The sequence below is a fragment of the Notothenia rossii genome (genome assembly GCF_949606895.1).
Source record: "Notothenia rossii genome assembly, chromosome: 4".
NCBI classification, from domain to species: Eukaryota; Metazoa; Chordata; class Actinopteri; order Perciformes; family Nototheniidae; genus Notothenia; species Notothenia rossii.
In genome coordinates this window covers 82,463,345-82,481,096 of record NC_136902.1, presented here as the reverse complement: position 1 = coordinate 82,481,096, position 17,752 = coordinate 82,463,345, and the positions used below count along the sequence as shown (strand labels likewise).

At 41.4% G+C, this 17,752-nt stretch overlaps 2 protein-coding genes across 2 annotated transcripts in view; one reads left to right on the top strand and one right to left on the bottom strand.

The window, feature by feature from the left end:
* The window catches only part of dpf1 (double PHD fingers 1), a 43,652-nt gene extending 41,051 nt beyond the window's left edge, over window positions 1-2,601 (bottom strand). The window contains exon 1 of the mRNA XM_079677369.1: window positions 2,555-2,601. Within this exon, the coding sequence (XP_079533495.1) occupies window positions 2,555-2,586 (32 nt within the window). The 5' untranslated portion in view covers window positions 2,587-2,601. The remainder of the gene's footprint in view (window positions 1-2,554) is intronic.
* A 2,125-nt stretch (window positions 2,602-4,726) lies between these two features.
* LOC307035257 (zinc finger FYVE domain-containing protein 1) lies at window positions 4,727-14,965 on the top strand. Its single transcript, XM_079674357.1, has 12 exons — window positions 4,727-4,962; window positions 6,533-6,814; window positions 7,929-8,151; window positions 8,875-9,092; window positions 9,251-9,357; window positions 10,213-10,321; window positions 10,508-10,605; window positions 10,809-10,926; window positions 11,335-11,505; window positions 11,699-11,891; window positions 12,344-12,442; window positions 13,734-14,965. Exons 1-12 carry the CDS (start codon window positions 4,846-4,848, stop codon window positions 13,964-13,966), a joined length of 1,968 nt encoding a protein of 655 aa, XP_079530483.1. The 5' UTR covers window positions 4,727-4,845; the 3' UTR covers window positions 13,967-14,965.
* Window positions 14,966-17,752: the final 2,787 nt, after the last annotated feature.

The window sequence follows — 17,752 nt, the reverse complement described above, 5'->3', positions numbered from 1 at the left end:
ACAGGGAGGGAACGAGAGGCAGAGAGATGGAGAGGGAGAGAAAGGGAGATTAAAAGAGTCTCTAATCCAGCAGAGAGATAGACAGAGAGGGGGCTGGTGGGGAAATGCCCAGTATATTGGAGCTGCTCTCCTCCACTGATTTGCCTTCAAACACAAATGAACCCTCCACTGTACTTCCACACACACACACACACACACACACACACACACACACACACGCACACACGCACACACACACACACACACACACACACACACACACACACACACACACACACACACACACACACACACACACACACACACACACACATGGCTACCACTGCATGCATACTTCATTCACACATGGATGAACACTTCCTGCAGAATTTAAATCCACTGAATTAATTATTCCAGAGATTTAAAAAAGTTTAAGGACATTTAGGGACACAACATGGCATGGTCTCCGGCCCACAGCCAGCCACCCCGTTAGTACTGACATTGAACCAAATGTTGCTAGTTGTTTTCCCCATGTTGTTGGATAAGCCTTTAATTTATAAGACTCTTAATAGCAAGTTTTTTTGTAGACATGTTAATTGCTAGGGCTTGTTTAAAAGCTGATCGCAGTATGGTAACTGGAACGCAGTTAAACCCATACTGCGTAACGATGGCATTTATACAGTCGGAGAGGTGTTAAGGCAGTGTTGATTGCTGTGGCCTTGTGTTATAAATACATTCAGCTTTATTATTGCACATAGAGACAAATGCTGTAGTGGAGCAGTGCCAGCATCCCTGCAGGTCTACAGCTGCCTGACAACTTTGCTGCTTTGATCTCTAGCTTATTATTCCTCTTTTCTGTGGATTTAAAATCAATTTATAAAACAATCAATGGAAACTGAAACTTTGTTTATTAGTCACTCTTTCTACTTTCACTCTTTCCTATTCTCTTTCTGACACCAACCTCATCCTGGTACCACATTGGTATTCCATGCAAATCATTCAATGTAATCCCCTTTACATGGTGTCAGTGGGGGCCTCTGGGAGCAATCTGTCCACACTTTCTCTGAGCATCCCATGTTAGAAAGGAGGGGAGAGGAAGCTCGGAGCTCATAGGTCCCACATTACTGCCTCCATGCAGTCCACCTGTCCATCCCCGTCCCATCATCACATAACATTAGTGGATACCAGCTGATTACAACATAATTAAACATTGGAATTATTCAACTTTCATATTTAATTTACTATCATTGAGGTATGCACTTTGAGTGAAATACATCTGGCCAAATACCATCACATTCAATCATGGCAGCACCCAGTTGCCCAATTCCAGTTTGCTCTCCCCTGAAGTGCTCTTCAAAACAGGCACGTACAAGGCAGTCGTTCATGGAATTGCACAGAATGTCGCCTGTGTCTGCATCTCAGAGAGGCTGAGAGAGAGAGAGAGAGACAGACAGACAGAAAGACAGACAGACAGACAGACAGACAGACAGACAGACAGACAGACAGACAGACAGACAGACAGACAGACAGGCAGGCACTGGCAGGCAGTCTTTATCCCATAGCCATGCTCGGGTGAAACCTGTGCAGCATCCGATGATGATCCGATCCCTGCTTCTGCATATACGACTTTTCTTTGTTTCAAACTGCATAAGCTATATCTGCTGTGCTCAAACACTCCTCAGTTGTATGTTTATATTAGAGCTATTGTTGTGGGATTTTTTAGGACAGGTACCATTTTTTAAGTACCCGCTGACAGACGCACATCAGCTACGTTTTTGGCCGGGAGCCCAGGCGGGCAGGAGGCGTCTGCATTCCGCTGAAACCAGTCTCAGAAAAACAAAAAAAAGACCCCCAAAAAAACCACAAAGGAAACTTCACGGAAAATCCTGCCGGCTAGAGAACCATCAGTGGAATGAACTGCCGGTTAAGATGCACGTGTACAACGCTAGATGTTATTAGAGGCTTTATTATAGGCGGTAAAGATGAATGCGAGTCTCGGAGTTGCAGCCGTACAACAGCGTATTTACCTCGGCTTATGTAGCCTATTACCGAGAGGTCCGGCAGCAAAGGTAACGCTGAAGCCCAAAAAAGCGGGTAGTGATCTCCATTCTGCCTACCTGTTTACCCCCTATGTGCCCAAAAATGTGCACACAGGTACGGTAAAGCCAGCTAAGCTCCCGGTCAGCCTCCCTCTCCAGCCTGGCTTTGACCGCGATCTTGGCTGGCTACAGTGGCAAGGGACACACCGGGTCACCCAAATTTACCTCCAGCATTCCTCCATATCCCTGTACACACGCTGCTGTTTGCTCATGGAAATTATTGTATGAATTGCAGCGTAGCGCACAATAACCCCATGGTGCCAAAAAACAGAAACCCCCCGTCAGCTTCAAATGTAACTTTTCTTTAGGGCTGATTTGCCACCGTTGAAAATATCTCTTTGCTGTATGCATTGCATTTATAGATCTGATGGTAATCGTGCTGAAAAATATCTAGGAATTAAAGGGCTCTAAAATTGCACTGACAGCATGCACAAATAAACAAAAGCCCAAACGCTGAGAAAACTGGTTGTACTTACGATTTGAGAGGGTTCTGTACCGCTGTGGCCATTTTGATATAGTATGATAGAATGCAACACTGCAGAGCCCGGTATTGTACATGTAATGTAGCAGCTATTTCAATTTCATTCATTCTCTGGGGCTGCGGCTGGAGAGAGCAGCCAATGGGAAGCGGGAGCGCTGTGTGACAGCTTTGGGGAAGTGTAGTTTTTACTCATGTCAACATGGAACATGCTGAGGGGGGTTGCACTACATTTACCAGCGGGGATAGCGGCTTAAGTGGACCACAGTCCCGCCTCGGACTTGTGAGTGCAAAGCCATCCCCCAGTTCCAAATGTATTTAAAAAATAAATTAAAAAACGTCTACAGTTATGTCAAGGTTGGGTTGCAGGGCTGTCTGTCAGTCTAAGGATGCCCGATCCTCTCCTGCATTGTTGCCTTGTCTGGATGGTGATGGTGGGTGAGGTTGCACTGTCCCAAAATTGCATCACGTCAGTTGCAACTTGATGGATAGGCCTACATTTCACACAAAATATAGAAGGGAAGATATTAAGAAAAACATATATAATTGTGTTTTCTTTGCAATATATGCAAGGAAAACACAATTATATATATTTTTCATGTATGGCCTAAACCTCACCTCAGGTTTAAGCCTTGTATCACCTGCATTGCCCATTATAAAGAACACATTTAAAAGAACACAAAAATGGTATATTTTGTAAGAAAAAAAAATGTTGAAAGCTATTTCATTTTCTTAATACACACAGTTGATAATATAAAGGAAGTCAACTCTATTCTCCTACAGAAAAGTTGCAGAATATATTCAATTAGAATCTTAGCCTTCAGTGGCAAGTTTATTCTCTCTATTTAAAGTCAAATTAAGAGACGTTGTGTCTTCATAACCTTACATTAGTGGTGGCATGCTGTTAGACCAATGCTTAATCTTATATTATCTAGGTAGCCCAGCACTGAGCAGCTTTAATTATTCATTAATCAGGGGTGATGGGTAGGCCTATAATTGATTCTTTCAGACATTTGTCTCTCATGGTTGAGCCCGGAGAAAAAATTGGGACCCCCTCCAATCTCCTCACCCCTCTATCCTTTATCATTTCCTTTCTCGTTCCTTATTTACATCTTTATATGCTTTTCCATTTGTTTGGGGGAAAGCAAGGAAGCAAGGGGACGAGAAAGGTAGTAAGGAAAGGAGGAAAAGGAAGGTCCGATGGATATCAGCCAGGTCTGTTGGAGTAGCAATGCTGGAATTTCTTTCCCCATGTCCTGTAGGCAGCAGTGGCGCCGCTCTGAAGCCATTCGGTGACATGTGATATTTATAGATCTGTGCTAACAAATATTTAATGAACATTAGCAAGCAGCTCTAACATGGCAGCACTGCTCCAATAAAACACTCTCTGCCAGTTAAATAGAAACTTTCAAACCCATGTGTCTAGCTGTAATTCGGAATTGGTAAGATGTGTAAGCTATTCCCCAGCTTTAAATAGTGAAACAAATAAATGGACTTGAATTTTTTTCATTTGCGTAATTCATCTTCGGAAATAAAAAAATCTGGTAATTATCTCACAGAAAGTCATTTGAAGACATCATATCATTTAATTGTATGCTGTTTATATTTTTGAAGTTTTGTTGATAGGCAGGTCCTTTGTAATTCATCCTTTTGTCCACAGGGTGGCGCTAATGACTCAGACAAGACGATGACCGGACCAACACACAGTGCGTAATATGTCGACTTACTATAACATTTATTTGGTCATTAATACATTTTATGTCTACATAAAATCTACCAAACAAACCAATTGATTGCATTTATTTTTAATCATTCTCAATTTAGGTAGAACATGTATTAAACATTTGTATGGGATTCACGAAGAAAGAGATTCTTAATCATGAAACTGATCTGGAAAGAAGTTTTGCCATTTAAAAATATATATAATATCCAAAAATAGAAATGGTCTGAAACGATAACCTACCCGTATTTAATTCACTTCATCATACAATTATTCTGGACTGAACAAAAAATAAGAAAGCCTTCAGGATGGCCATCTACAATGCCACATTTTTCCTCTTCGTATTACTATTGTTGTTGCAATAATTTGTTGTATATCCATTTATGATCATTCATTAAAAAAGTTTTGTTTTTTTAAACACACATAATGCGTCTGACGTCACTCGCTGCGTGCTCCTCCCGCAGCGTCAGCTCACACGCGCTGTTGTTGTGATTGACAGAAGGGAGTCATGTTAACTTTCAGTTTGCTTTTCGGCCGTCACAAATTTGTTTTTAAGTAAGTAAACAACGATGTCCGACATACTGATGAAAGAAATGGAGAGCATCTCGATCAGTCCGACGAAGCCTGAAGAGTGTCCAGACGGTGCTCGGAGCTTCCTGCTGGTGGATGAACAGGAAAGCCTGCAGGTAAAGTTAGCAACTGAGCTAGCGGATGCTAACATGTAGCTGCTAAAGCTAAAAAGAGGAGAACAACAACACATATTATTATAAAAGCCAGCCACTGTCACTTATGCTAACAGTTATAGTGCTGATGAATGACTCATGTCGGCTTACAAAACACCGAGCTAAAGTCATCATGTTATTGTTTTATCTCTATTTAAGGAGCTTTCTCTCCCTTTCTCTATTATATGAATAGCCTTTACCCGTGACGTTTGTTTTTTAAGTAAAGATATATGTGTTACCTTCAAAAAAGGGAGGCATAGCAGCTAACGTGTTTCTTATTGGGAAAGTCCCTGGTGAGTCATGGAGTGCAGCTGACCTACAGGACGCTCCCTCACTGTATTGTTAAAGCAGTACAAAGTGCAGGGCATATTGATAAAGGGTTCATTTATCCTAACAGTCTGAGATGTATAAGCTACAACCAAGCAGGACTTTTTGAATGAATACAGCCATCATTCTGGACTGTATGCATATATTCTCAACGATAGTAGAATATAGATCACCTAGTTCTTTATTTTTTTAGAAAGTTTGTTAATTTGTTGATTCAGAAACTATTTCTCTCTTTGTAGGTGGGAGCTTATCAGACAGGTACAGGTATCACAAAAAGACAAAACAATTGAAGGCTTGTCAACAAAGTTCTCCTCAGACAACATCAAGATTTGAGAATTAAGTACTTACAAATGCATGTCACTGTCACCCAGCTAGAAATGATCTAATATAATGATCTCTGTGCTTGGTTAGTCAGATAACAACTCAAATATCACCATATAAAGTGTCTGACATTTCACTGAGGATTTCCCTCTCCACATGGATTAATAAAGGTGTATCTTATATTATCTAATATCTACCACTCACAAAGCAGTGTCACACTTGTGGTTGTCGTCTAAGTTGCTATCTTGCTAGACATATTCCCAATGTTAGTACTCTAAGTTTGTTCTCAGTAACTACGGACAGTGAAAATAATAGCTAATAAAGCAGAAAGTTGTAGAAATCTTCAGAAATAAATGTTAAGAAATAACCAACCTGTCCACTTCTAAAATGTCAATTATGCGGCATGACAGTTTTTCATCAGTGTCCCTAGGCAATTGTTTTACAACTGCAATACAGTCACCATTAATAGCTTCCTGTTAGTGTGTCCTTCTGCTTGATGTAAAATAAGAATATCCTAACTCACAGGATCAGTATTTTTATTTTAACGATCAAACCAATCATTACTGCATCAGAACAATTAACGTTCAACACATCACATTTGTTAGCCCTACATCTTTTTGTAGAAAGAGCTGGAGAGACGATGCTCTCTTGCCGGCACCAATGTTGGTAACATTAGTGGAGAACACTGAAGTTATTGTTCTTGATGTGTCTTAGACTTCTTGTCATCCACCACGACTGAATTGTACAAATTGAATAACCTTTTTCCATCTATTCAAGGAAGTCAGCAGGAGAGCCTATGATATCATGTTAAGACCGCCCTGCAATCCATCCTTCGTCCTTAAATAACTTTTGGCGTTGTGCTCTCCTTCCCCCTCCCCCCCTGCAGGTCCGTGATGAGACTGACTTTGTGGACAGGCTGGGCTGTGGGGACGTGGCAGGAGTCAAGGTCCTCTCCATCTTTGGAAACACCGGCGATGGCAAGTCCCACACCCTCAACCACATCCTCTTCAGCGGGGAGAGTGTGTTCTACACCTCCAAGTCCCCCAGCTCCTGTACGGTGGGAGTGTGGGCTGCGTATGACCCATCTCTCGGCCTGGTCGCCCTGGATACTGAAGGCCTGTTGGGGGCCGCGGCCAATCAGAACCAGAGAATGCGCCTGCTGCTAAAGGTGCGTTTAGTGATCACTGGTTGGTTTGTTGAAAATACTTAATAACTGGATGTATTTATAGCAACAATTTTTAAAAAAAGTGTTGATCTCTGTATTATTCAATTAGAGCTAGGTAATATGCCTTACAGATAGTGATTTGATATTTGAACATGCATATCGATATTTTCTATGAAATTACAAAATTGTTTCATTATTTTAGTTTAATGCGTATGAAAATCACAAGCTTGAATATTCTAGTATTCAAATCTAAGCACTATTAGGCGCTGTTCTGTCATTTAAAAGTCAAATTAGTCTGTGCAAATGTATTCTTTATTTACAATTCTAACCGGCAGTGGCTCAGTCAGTAGGGGCTTGGACTGGGAGCTGTAGGGTCGCCGGTTCAAGTCCCCGACCAGACCTAAATATGGAGTGTGGACTTCTACTTGGAGAGGTCTCAGCTCACGCCCTGCCTTGGAGCCCTTGAGCAAGGCACCGGACACCCCCCCCACTCCCATTGCTCCCATTGCTCCCCGGGCTTTGTGCACTGCCCACTGCTCCTAGTACTAGACTCCTGGTACTAGGATGGGTTAAAAGCAGAGATCACATGTCACTGTGTGTGCTGTGTGCTCTGCATGTGTGACCATTCAACCCTCCCAATTCTATCTATCTATTCTATCTAACCAATTATTCACACAATTTAAATGTATTTGTCACTGTACATTGAGTATATTAAATGTATTGCTCACTCCTACACCCAATGTATTTCAGTTTTATTTAAGCATTTGTTGGATATAAGGTGGAGAAAATGTGTGTTTAGCCATTTTTGTTGATATGGAGCTAATCATTTGCGAGCTCTTTTTATTTATTGACAGATCCCAAATTGCATTATAGCTTCTCCAGGTTCCCAGTTTTTTTTCTGGCCCAGCTCAGTGTTGCTACAGGGCGGTGCTGGTAGTATCACACAGATGGGAGAGTGCTTGTTGTTGTTGTGATAGCTGGATTCAAGAGAAGGATATGGAAACGCATCAAGTGTGTGTCAATGTAGTTGGCGGTTAAAAGAGGAGAATGTGAGGTTTATTTCCAATCTTTTTATTTTAATTATTTTCCTGGAACTATAAACAATGTTCTTTTCCAGGTGCTGGCAGTGTCTGATATAGTGGTCTATCGTACACGGGCAGAGCGCCTCCACAACGACATGTACCAGTTCCTGAGCAACGCGTCGGGGGCCTACCTGAAGCACTTCACCCCGGAGCTCCGGGCCCTCTCCAGCCGCTGCGGTCTGGACGTGCCTCTGTCGTCTCTTGGGCCCGCTGTGATCGTCTTCCAGGAGACTACGCACACCCAGCTGCTCGCTCATGGTAGGGGAGGGAAATGTACTTGCTGTATGTGATCAGATAACAACCCTTTTGCTCTTTAACAGGATATGTTTGGGGAGTTTTAAGCTCGTTGGTGTTCCGTTTACCTGCTGAGAACCCCGGCTGAGCAGTTTAAGTTCTTTGGAGGCATCATGTTATTATTTCAAAAACAACCTGCTGTTTTAGTCAAAAAGATCAAAAGTAAAAAATGTAGAAAAAGTAGTCCGGAGTCAGAAATGGTGGTATAACAATCAGTGAATACAATTAAAAGCTTGTGAATTACAGCAACCATGAGAGATCCTTGAGCATAGAGTCATTAATGAGCACCAAAACATTACACTGATGCTTGTAGTGAGGTCTGCGAGATTAGCCGGAGACAAAGACAGAGATGTCACACACACACGCACGCACGCACGCACGCACGCACGCACGCACGCACGCACGCACGCACGCACGCACACACACACACACACACACACACACACACACACACAAGACTAAACACATCTCCCTGGTAAAGAAAATAATTGGGTACTATTTAGTCGGGAATGCATCTGTTGTTAATTTGTTATCGTGCGGTTAAGTTTTCCATGTAACATCTTAACGTTATCCCCCCATTGTGTCACTGTGGGGGGGCTGCAGCCTCATCCAGAGGATTGCAATTAACTTCTTAGCAATTATATAAGAAAGACTCTCAGTATTTATGCCTCATTGTTTCTGCTGCAGATGCTAAGTCATCCGGCCATGCCGACACGCTGCTCCAGAAGCGTTTTCACGAACTGGGCCTGGGTACGGAGGCCTTCAGCTCCGTGCAGTATGTTGGCACCCAGACCATCACACCCCCCACTGACTACAGCGGGCTGCTGGAGGCCGTCAAGCAGCAAGTGAAGAACACTCACACACGCTCCCCCCGTCAGCCCGGGATAATGTTTCACGCTCTGGAGGTAAGTGGTGGACCATTACCTTTGTTGTTAACTTAAAGTTAGATGTATAGACATTTAATGAAGATATGTTGTCTCCTAGCCGTGACTCTTATCTTATTTTGCTTCCATAATTCCTCTCTCCTGTCCCTTTTCACCTTTTTTTTGTTGCTTTTCCTTAGGCCCTGAGTGAGCGTTTCTGTGGAGAACTGCCGGACGACAAGATGATCCCGTACTCCTTCTTCCCAGATGAGTACTTCACCTGCTCTGCTGTCTGCCTCAGCTGCAAGTGAGTCATCAACAAACATTTCAAGAGATTAAACTGCGCCGGAACATTTGACTCAAACTAATTCTGGGAAGTATTTTGACTCAAAGCCTGGTCTAAGTGAAGTCTTTGAGCTAATGTTCTAAACCTGAGCAAATGTAAAGTTGGCATCACTTCTTTTACTTTGTTCAGTGTGTAGTTATTTTGCAAATTCTGTGACCTTTTATCAAACATTATTATAGATATTTAAGAATGAAAGGGATGACTGTATCAGCTTGCTTACCCTCTGTTATTGATGAAGTCTGGCCCTTATGTTTGGTTTCAGACATCTGAGCATCGATCCTTTGCATCATTCCACCACATACACTTTTCAGTTCAACAGAATTGTTCCAATGTTTTTGTACTGGTAAAACAAAGTAGATTTTAACTTTTTTCTGCAAAAACGATATCAGACAAATTGTATAATTCCGAGTATTTTCACGTAGTTATCAGTTCCAAATCTTTTGAAAGGAATTAGAAAACACACATCTTCCTCAGTATTTTCACACAGCCGGTTTAAGGCTCTTATTACCAGATGGAAAAATAAACAGACACACAAACAGAAGTGTGTCAGGTGCTGCTGGCTTATTCACAGAATTTGAATGTTTTCCCTAAAAGCAGAAATCTGTTACACATTACATGTAATGTCTTTCCCATCTTTTTTGGAAGAGAGAGAAAGAGTAATTGAGAGTCCCCTACTCTTTGTGTTTCCTTCTTTATGGAAAGTTGAGTGTGAGACATGAGGTTTCAGTTCTGGACTATTGGACTTCCTCAAACCTGTTTGCACTGTTGATATCTTTCATGTTGTTCTGAAACTATTGGTTTTCTGTTCCTCTCTAGCATTCGCTGTAAAAATGGAATGAACCATCTGAGAGACCGGGTCCCCCACTTGGCAGATGGACTGTGCCAGTATGTTCACCAGTACAACAACAAAGTTCTTATCTGCAAGGCAAGACTGACCAGGCACCAACTGGGACCTAGTTCTCTATGTCAGCTATTTGGATTTTGTACTGGATGTTGCATGCTGCGCCAAATTCCAGGCCCCTTTTTTCAAATCATTTTTGATCCTATCTGTCCATACCTGTTTATATGTCTTCTATATTAATTTCAGTTTTTGATTGTCTTATGTCTCCAGAAGTGTTATGAGGGAGGCAGAGAGGTGATTGTTTTGCCCAAGACGTCAGCTTCCTCTGATAACCCATGGTTTGGATTGGCCAAGTATGCGTGGTCAGGGTACGTAAATAGACACACACACACACACACACACACACACACACACACACACACACACACACACACACACACACACACACACACACACACACACACACACACACACACACACACACACACACACACACACACACACACACACACACAACATTTGTATTGCCTCTTTTGCAATTATCTCATTGTATCTCCCTGCCTCCCGTTAGCTATGTGTTGGAGTGTGCTAGCTGTGGTGTAATCTACCGCAGCAGACAGTACTGGGTGGGGAACCAGGACCCTGAGAGCGGCGTGGTGCGGTCGGAGGTCAAGCATGTCTGGGAGGGGGTGAGCACTCCAGCTTTCCTCTTTTGCTCCACTTATACTCCGTTTCAATACATATGAACTGCAGATTATTGATTAGGCATTTGATGGATGGGATCATTAATGCTCACCATTCACCAAGGCCAGACCACAACATTAAGAAACTTAATCACATGATATTTGATAGTCTTGGGCGATCAATACACTTTATTTAAATTACGTATAACATTTGCTATTATAACAACATTATAATGGCAACACCTTGCATGAAGTTTGCTGTTTCTGCTAAAAAAAATATCCTGTAAGTGATACATTTGAAGCCCTTATCATTGTTTCAGTAGGGATGAATATATATTGGTACCGTCATCATTCACCGACCTTTTCCGATCAATCTTCTTTTCCCCACCTTCATTTATCCCTCTCTTTTTTCAGTCGGACACTTTTCTGACGACCCACCAGAACGCTGCCCAGAGGGTCCTGGACGGGATGAACTACGTGATCCAGTCAGTGTCAGAGTACAGCACCGGGCCCACCAAAGCTGTGGCAGCCTGGGTCACTGACCAGGTGGCCCCACCGTACTGGAGACCCAACACAGAGATCACTGTGAGTGTGAACAGCTAGAGATGAGACACACACTGAATACCAATTCATATAACAAGGGATAAAGTTGTACGAAAAAAGTTGAGGTGTTATGAAATATTTCCTTTATCACAGATTAACAGAAAGAAGAAATTGTTTATTTTTCATTATATCCCTGCAAATGTCTGTCCTCATTGAATCCTCCTCTGCCCCTCAGGCGTGTCATGGCTGCAGGAAGGTGTTTGAGGAGGCGGAGAGGAAGCACCACTGCCGATCGTGTGGCGAGGGTTTCTGCCATCCCTGCTCCAGCCAGAGGATGCCGGTGCCGGAGAGGGGCTGGGGCAGTGGGCCGGTCCGGGTCTGTAAGAAGTGCTACCAGCAGGGAGGGCCGGCTGACACCAACAGCCAGGGTAAGACAATGATCCTGACTCAGCATTTAGTTAACCTCCATGACTCCAAAGATGCTGGTAAACTTCACCTTTATTTATAAGTTGTGTTTGATTAATTTGCTGACAGCATATAGCAGATGAAGTCACAACATCACAATGTGTTTTATTATTAAATATGGATATTAAATATTATTATTAAAGGGATTCAAAACAAAAATTCAAGCAATTCCGATAAAAATAAGCTTTTCACAAAGATTATTTCTTAAAAATGTATATATTTGTTGTCATACCTTGACTCTTGAATTGGATATTTGTTCAGGATTTTCCATAAAAAGTACATTACATTCACCTTATATAATAAAATGTACTTTTTAGAATGTAATATAAATATATGTTTTGTATATGTGCTAGCTGCTTTCATAAATATTGTTATTGCTACTTTTGTGTACTGTTCATACATGTCTTTCCTTCAGTGTGTAAGGTGGAGCCTCGTGGTCTGATCGCTCGCAGGGTGACGGAGGTGGCGCAGTCTACACTGGACATGGTCACCACAGCTGTGGACTACCCGATCTGTGAGTGCAGCTGCATTTCACAACTAAAATAATGTTATAATGTTATAATGTTAAAAACAATCAATAAATACATTGAAATTAAATAATGTTGGATAGATGAATATGGAAGTAAATTGCAATATATTTAAGGACTGGCAACTTAAGTATCCCAATTCTGGAAAGAAAGAGCTGTATGTATAACTACTGGTCCCTGGTCCTTGCAATTAATATTTTGCATAAATACAAATATGATGGTCTAGAACAGTGGTTCTCAACTGGTGGGTCCCGACGCAAAAGTGGGTCGCGGACCCTTTTTGAGTGGGTCGCAGATGTGTGAGTGAGGATAAAAAAATAAAATAAATGTCTTTCAATTTATTTATTTTTAGGAAAAAAGTCAAACTTTAATTTTGAAGGCCCAATTTTCTAATGCTGTGCATGCAGTAGGCGTTGGACTGGAAGTACCAGAGACCATAAACGGTTTTGAAAACTTCTGTCACGTAGTGATCATCTTCTCAATAAAACATATTTGCCGATGTTTTTTCGAGTCTTCTGGCCAATCAGAATCAAGATTGTTGCCGGAAGTCCCCACGGAGAATAACTCTGCGTTAGAACTATTCTTTATACATCCATCGGTACAACTTCAGATAAAAATGAACACATAATGAAATATGACCCCCGGATTGATTGACAGGTCACAGAACAATGGGGGCTATCTACCCTTACCCACAATTTAAAGTAATTCACACAGACTCTCTCCTCTTTGATCTTCTCTCTGTGAGGAGCAGCAAGTTCAGCTGTCAGAACAAAGTAAAAAACAAACAATGGAATAAAATATTATTAATATAGTAATAGTATTTATTTATTTTCTTCTCAGAGTGTACCAGAATGCGTAGTTTATATGTTAGTATTTCAAAAAAATCGCTGAGAATCCCCTCCCAGGGATATAAGGGATATATGCACTGTACTTCACTTTAATTAATATTGTATGCTGAAAAGCGTATATATTACAGCACGATTTCTTGTAGATTTGAGTGGTTCAAAATGTTGGGTCGTGATTTATTTATTTATTAAGTGGGTCCCGAGGCCTGACCAGTTGAGAACCAAGGGTCTAGAGGCTGTCCATACATCATAAGTTATTTGATAGCAGGTGGACATTCACTACATAAACATTATTCAAGCTCCATGAGTAATGTATCGGCCCTAGTGTATATAACAGTAGGCAGTTTTCACGAGTTGTCTGTTCAAGTATGAATATTTATGCCATTATCAAAATCTTAAATTAAATATGTATTGTTCCATCCACTCCCCTTAGGTTTTATGAAAGATGTGGCTCGGCCGGACTACTGGGTGCCAGATGCGGACATCACCCAGTGCCACCAGTGCTCCAAACCCTTTACTCCGGCAATATCCAAGCACCACTGCAGGGCCTGTGGGCAGGGTGTGTGCGGCCCCTGCTCCACACACATCAAGCCCGTGCCCTCCCGAGGCTGGGACCACCCGGTCAGAGTGTGTGAAGGCTGCCACGCCCGCAAGGACAGTCTGTGAGCTTTTTGAACCTGGAGAACTTCCTCAGATGATCCACGAAGAACACTGAATCGTGGCACTGCTGCTCCCAGAGAACAAGGAGGATTGAGTATGAAGCACAAAACGGCAGAACAGCAATAAGCCTTGTTTTAATGCGTGAAGAGAGACAAAGCTTAAAATGGTCCCCTTGTGTTTTATCAGTGCTGGCCCGGGATCAGCTTCCCATCTAATATGCCTTCCTCTATCTACTGATTCTGCAGCAGTACAGAGGCACAACAGACTGTAGATCAACTTCTCTATAGCCCTACTGCAGCAGTCTAGCTATCATTAAACCAACTGGACAAATGGAAAGCTGGACGTGTGATTCTTGGAAATGTAGGATATAAGGACATAAAACTCTTCTCCATTCTGCAGAGCTACAACTCTTTACTGTGTAGTCTTCCTTCATTTATTTGTTTTTTGCACAGCCCTGCAGCACACAACCCATTCTCAACTTGACCAATTTGTAAACAAGTAAATAAGATGCACTGGGATTTTAAGAGACATTTCTTTTATTTAGAGGGATTCTTAACCTGTCTACAGCCTCATCTCAATATATTGTATCATCCCTGCAAAGCCCTCAGAAAGTAGAGAAAGTGTGGGGGGGTTTTATCCTCCTGCTGATCCTTCTCTTCTCATCTCTTTCTCTCTTTGAGGTATAAAAGAGAACAAGACTGTTGGGAAAAGAGAGCCCTGTGTGTGCCTGTAACACTCTGGACAGAAAGAGAGAAAGCATAGAGAGAACACGAGCTACAGCAGTGTGTGCCTTCATGGGAAGCTTGATTCCCTTTTCTGTAGCCCCTAATGTCTGTTTTAGGGGTTCCCTTCATATGTGCAAGGTCTAATGAGATTATTTGTGCCTAATTGCAGGGCAATGTAATCCAGAGTCTCGCTCATCTGATTTAATTGTATTTACGATATGGTGAAATTGATAGGAAAATAAACTTTGTAGCACATTAAAGACATTCCAATGTATGGACATACCTGTTTACTGATAGATTGGCTTTTCTGAGGTCTTTATAAAAATGGCGGCACTCTTTTGAGCTAATAACGCTTCAGAATGTAATATTTAATGAATGCACCTGCACTAGACTGGACAATTATTGTTAATGGAATTATACACTTTCTGTCAAAGGGACTGAGGGACTCGGTTTTAACATTCTGAATGAATGCTATTTCTCATTGTCCAGAAATAATAAATCAATTTGAAAAATGCTTTTTCAGTGAAATCTGGAAATTGACAATCTTGATTTTCTTTCTTCTTAAATCAGGCTTGTTAAAAAAAAAAGAACAAAGGAAAACGTTGTGAATGTAAGCTCAAAACAAAGACAATGTAGCAATAACAAAAACCCTTATGTTGTAAAAAAAATGTCATAGTGGTGTAAAACAAAATGTCACACATTCAGGATATGCTAAACACACAGTGGCCCTAAAATGTGTAGATGTGTATAAAGGAAATAGCATAGTATGTGATAACAAAATATCAAAGTAAAGTAAGTCATAAAGGTATTTAATAAAGAAGTTAATATCAAAGGTTATTTGGTATGTCACATAGAATCTGTAGTATATTTACTTGGAGTAATGTTTACCCTATAGTCTATGGTGCTGTCTAAGCTTTTTTCTTTCAAATTCATAATTCTCAAGCAATGTTAGAGTAAATGATGTACTGTCTCAAAAACCATCCTTATACCTTAACCCAGGGGTTGGCAACCCGCGGCCCACGGGCCGCATGCGGCCCTTTAAGCCCTCTGCTCTGGCTCCCTTGAGTTTAGACAAAAATAAGAAGGAAATAAATTAAAAGTATTTGTAGGACTATTTATATTTTGTTGCATGGTTGAAAATGTTTCGTATCTTGTATTTTGAGGTGATGCTGTGACACATAAATAAAAAACAAAACGGTTTTAATTAGGTCAATTAAAAATATGCGTCACATCCTGCTACGGACCCCCGGCTCGATGAGCGAACTATGGATGAATCAAAGAAAAGTACCGGAGGAACACAGGATTTAATTCTGTGTGGACAGAGTTATATGCTTTCACAGCAAACGATGCTGGTTTACCGGTATGTTTGATATGTAGAGAGAAGTTGTCAACGGTGCTGCAGCCTTTACGTATCGAGGAACAACAAGGGAGAGGAAGACAGCTGACGATCTTCAGTCATAATTTAATGGGGTATGTAATTTATTTCAGAAAACTCTTTTTGTTATATTCCATGGAATGCTCTTAACGTCCCGATAGCAATGAATATATTAAATGCTTTGACAATAAATACATACAAAAATTAATCTCTGGAAGCCGTAGCGCTGTAAAAAGCACGACCAATCATTTTAGCCGACCCCGCTAAAATAACTGGATGGCCTACCTGCCTGTCAGCCTTCCATCTGTGCACAAACTTATCTCGTGGCCTCATTGATGATGCGCGTTCGTGTGTGTTGGAGGAGGGAATCTGTAAGAAAGTCTGAAGGAAGAGGCCTATTTTTTTCCAGTTGTGTATTTTCAAATTCTAGCGCACACAAGCTGGTTTCTTCATTCTTACCTACCCTACCTTTAACTCGTTTTAGGGTGCAGCTATATGTTTTATTTATTTCAAAGTGGGCCCATTTTAATAATATTTTTTTCCCCTTCAAATGTGCAGAGGACTCCCCAAGTGCTGTGTTTAATTTATTTTAAAGTAGGCCTGTGTATTATTTGTAATTCTCCTTATAGGAGTTCTTTGTTTCTTATTAGAGGTTAACAGTTTTATATAATGTAATAAATAGCCTAATAAATGCAAAAAAACTGTAGTTTTTGTCTGATAACAATAAATACAACTTAGCTATCAAGCTATGAAATATGTTTTGCGGCTCCAGACAAAATATGTTTGGGGAAAAAGGAGCAAAATGGCTCTTTTGGTCAAAAAGGTTGCAGAACCCTGCCTTAACCTGTGTTGCTAACTCTACCTAATGAACAGTGAAGCTGCTATGCAAAGTATAGCAAGTAGCCGGTTCATACAGATGTCCACATATCTTATTTTTCTCTCCAACAACCTCCAGTTCAATGTTATCTGAAGTTCATTGTGCCTAATGTCCAGTGCTCTAATGAATCGCTGACTGATGCCCATGAAGTAGCCCTCATTTCCAGCACAAACCTATGCAAGCCTAATATGACTTGAGCCTGACATAGGGTCAGTGTGGACAGAACAGACAGCGGAGGGCCAGTAGAATCTGCATAAAGATGCTTCTTATCCAGAATATAGCATACTTCAGAGTAAATCACTTTTGAATGAAGGACGCACCGGTAAAGGTAACAATGAAAATAGAACTTCCTTTTATTGGTAGTTGGCTTTGAGGTAGCTCAAATGCTTCTTTACTCCAGCACATATCCACTCAGTGCTCATTGTTTCACTGTAGAACAGCCATACTTTAAAATGTAGCATGCTGTAAAACGGATTGAGCGTGAAACTGTTGTTGTACTAGAGAGCGTGCATATTGAAAGTTAACAAAGTGGTCGTGGTGCTGGTGAAGACAAGCAGAGTTTTTTGACTGAGTGACTCTTGTGCTGCTAAAGTAAAAATGTTGCTCCACATGTCACCACTCTAATCACTGTGAGAGGTTTCCTACCTCGCTGTGGAAAAATCAAAACAACACACTTTCAAACAGTGATGACAAAAGCACCAGTTTTCTCTACAGGCATCTGTACAAAGACTGGGATGTGAGGGAGTGGAAACAAGGCAAGAACATGGTGTTACTGCTTGTTACGTGCTCACTTTCTGTCACAGTCCTGGGGGAGG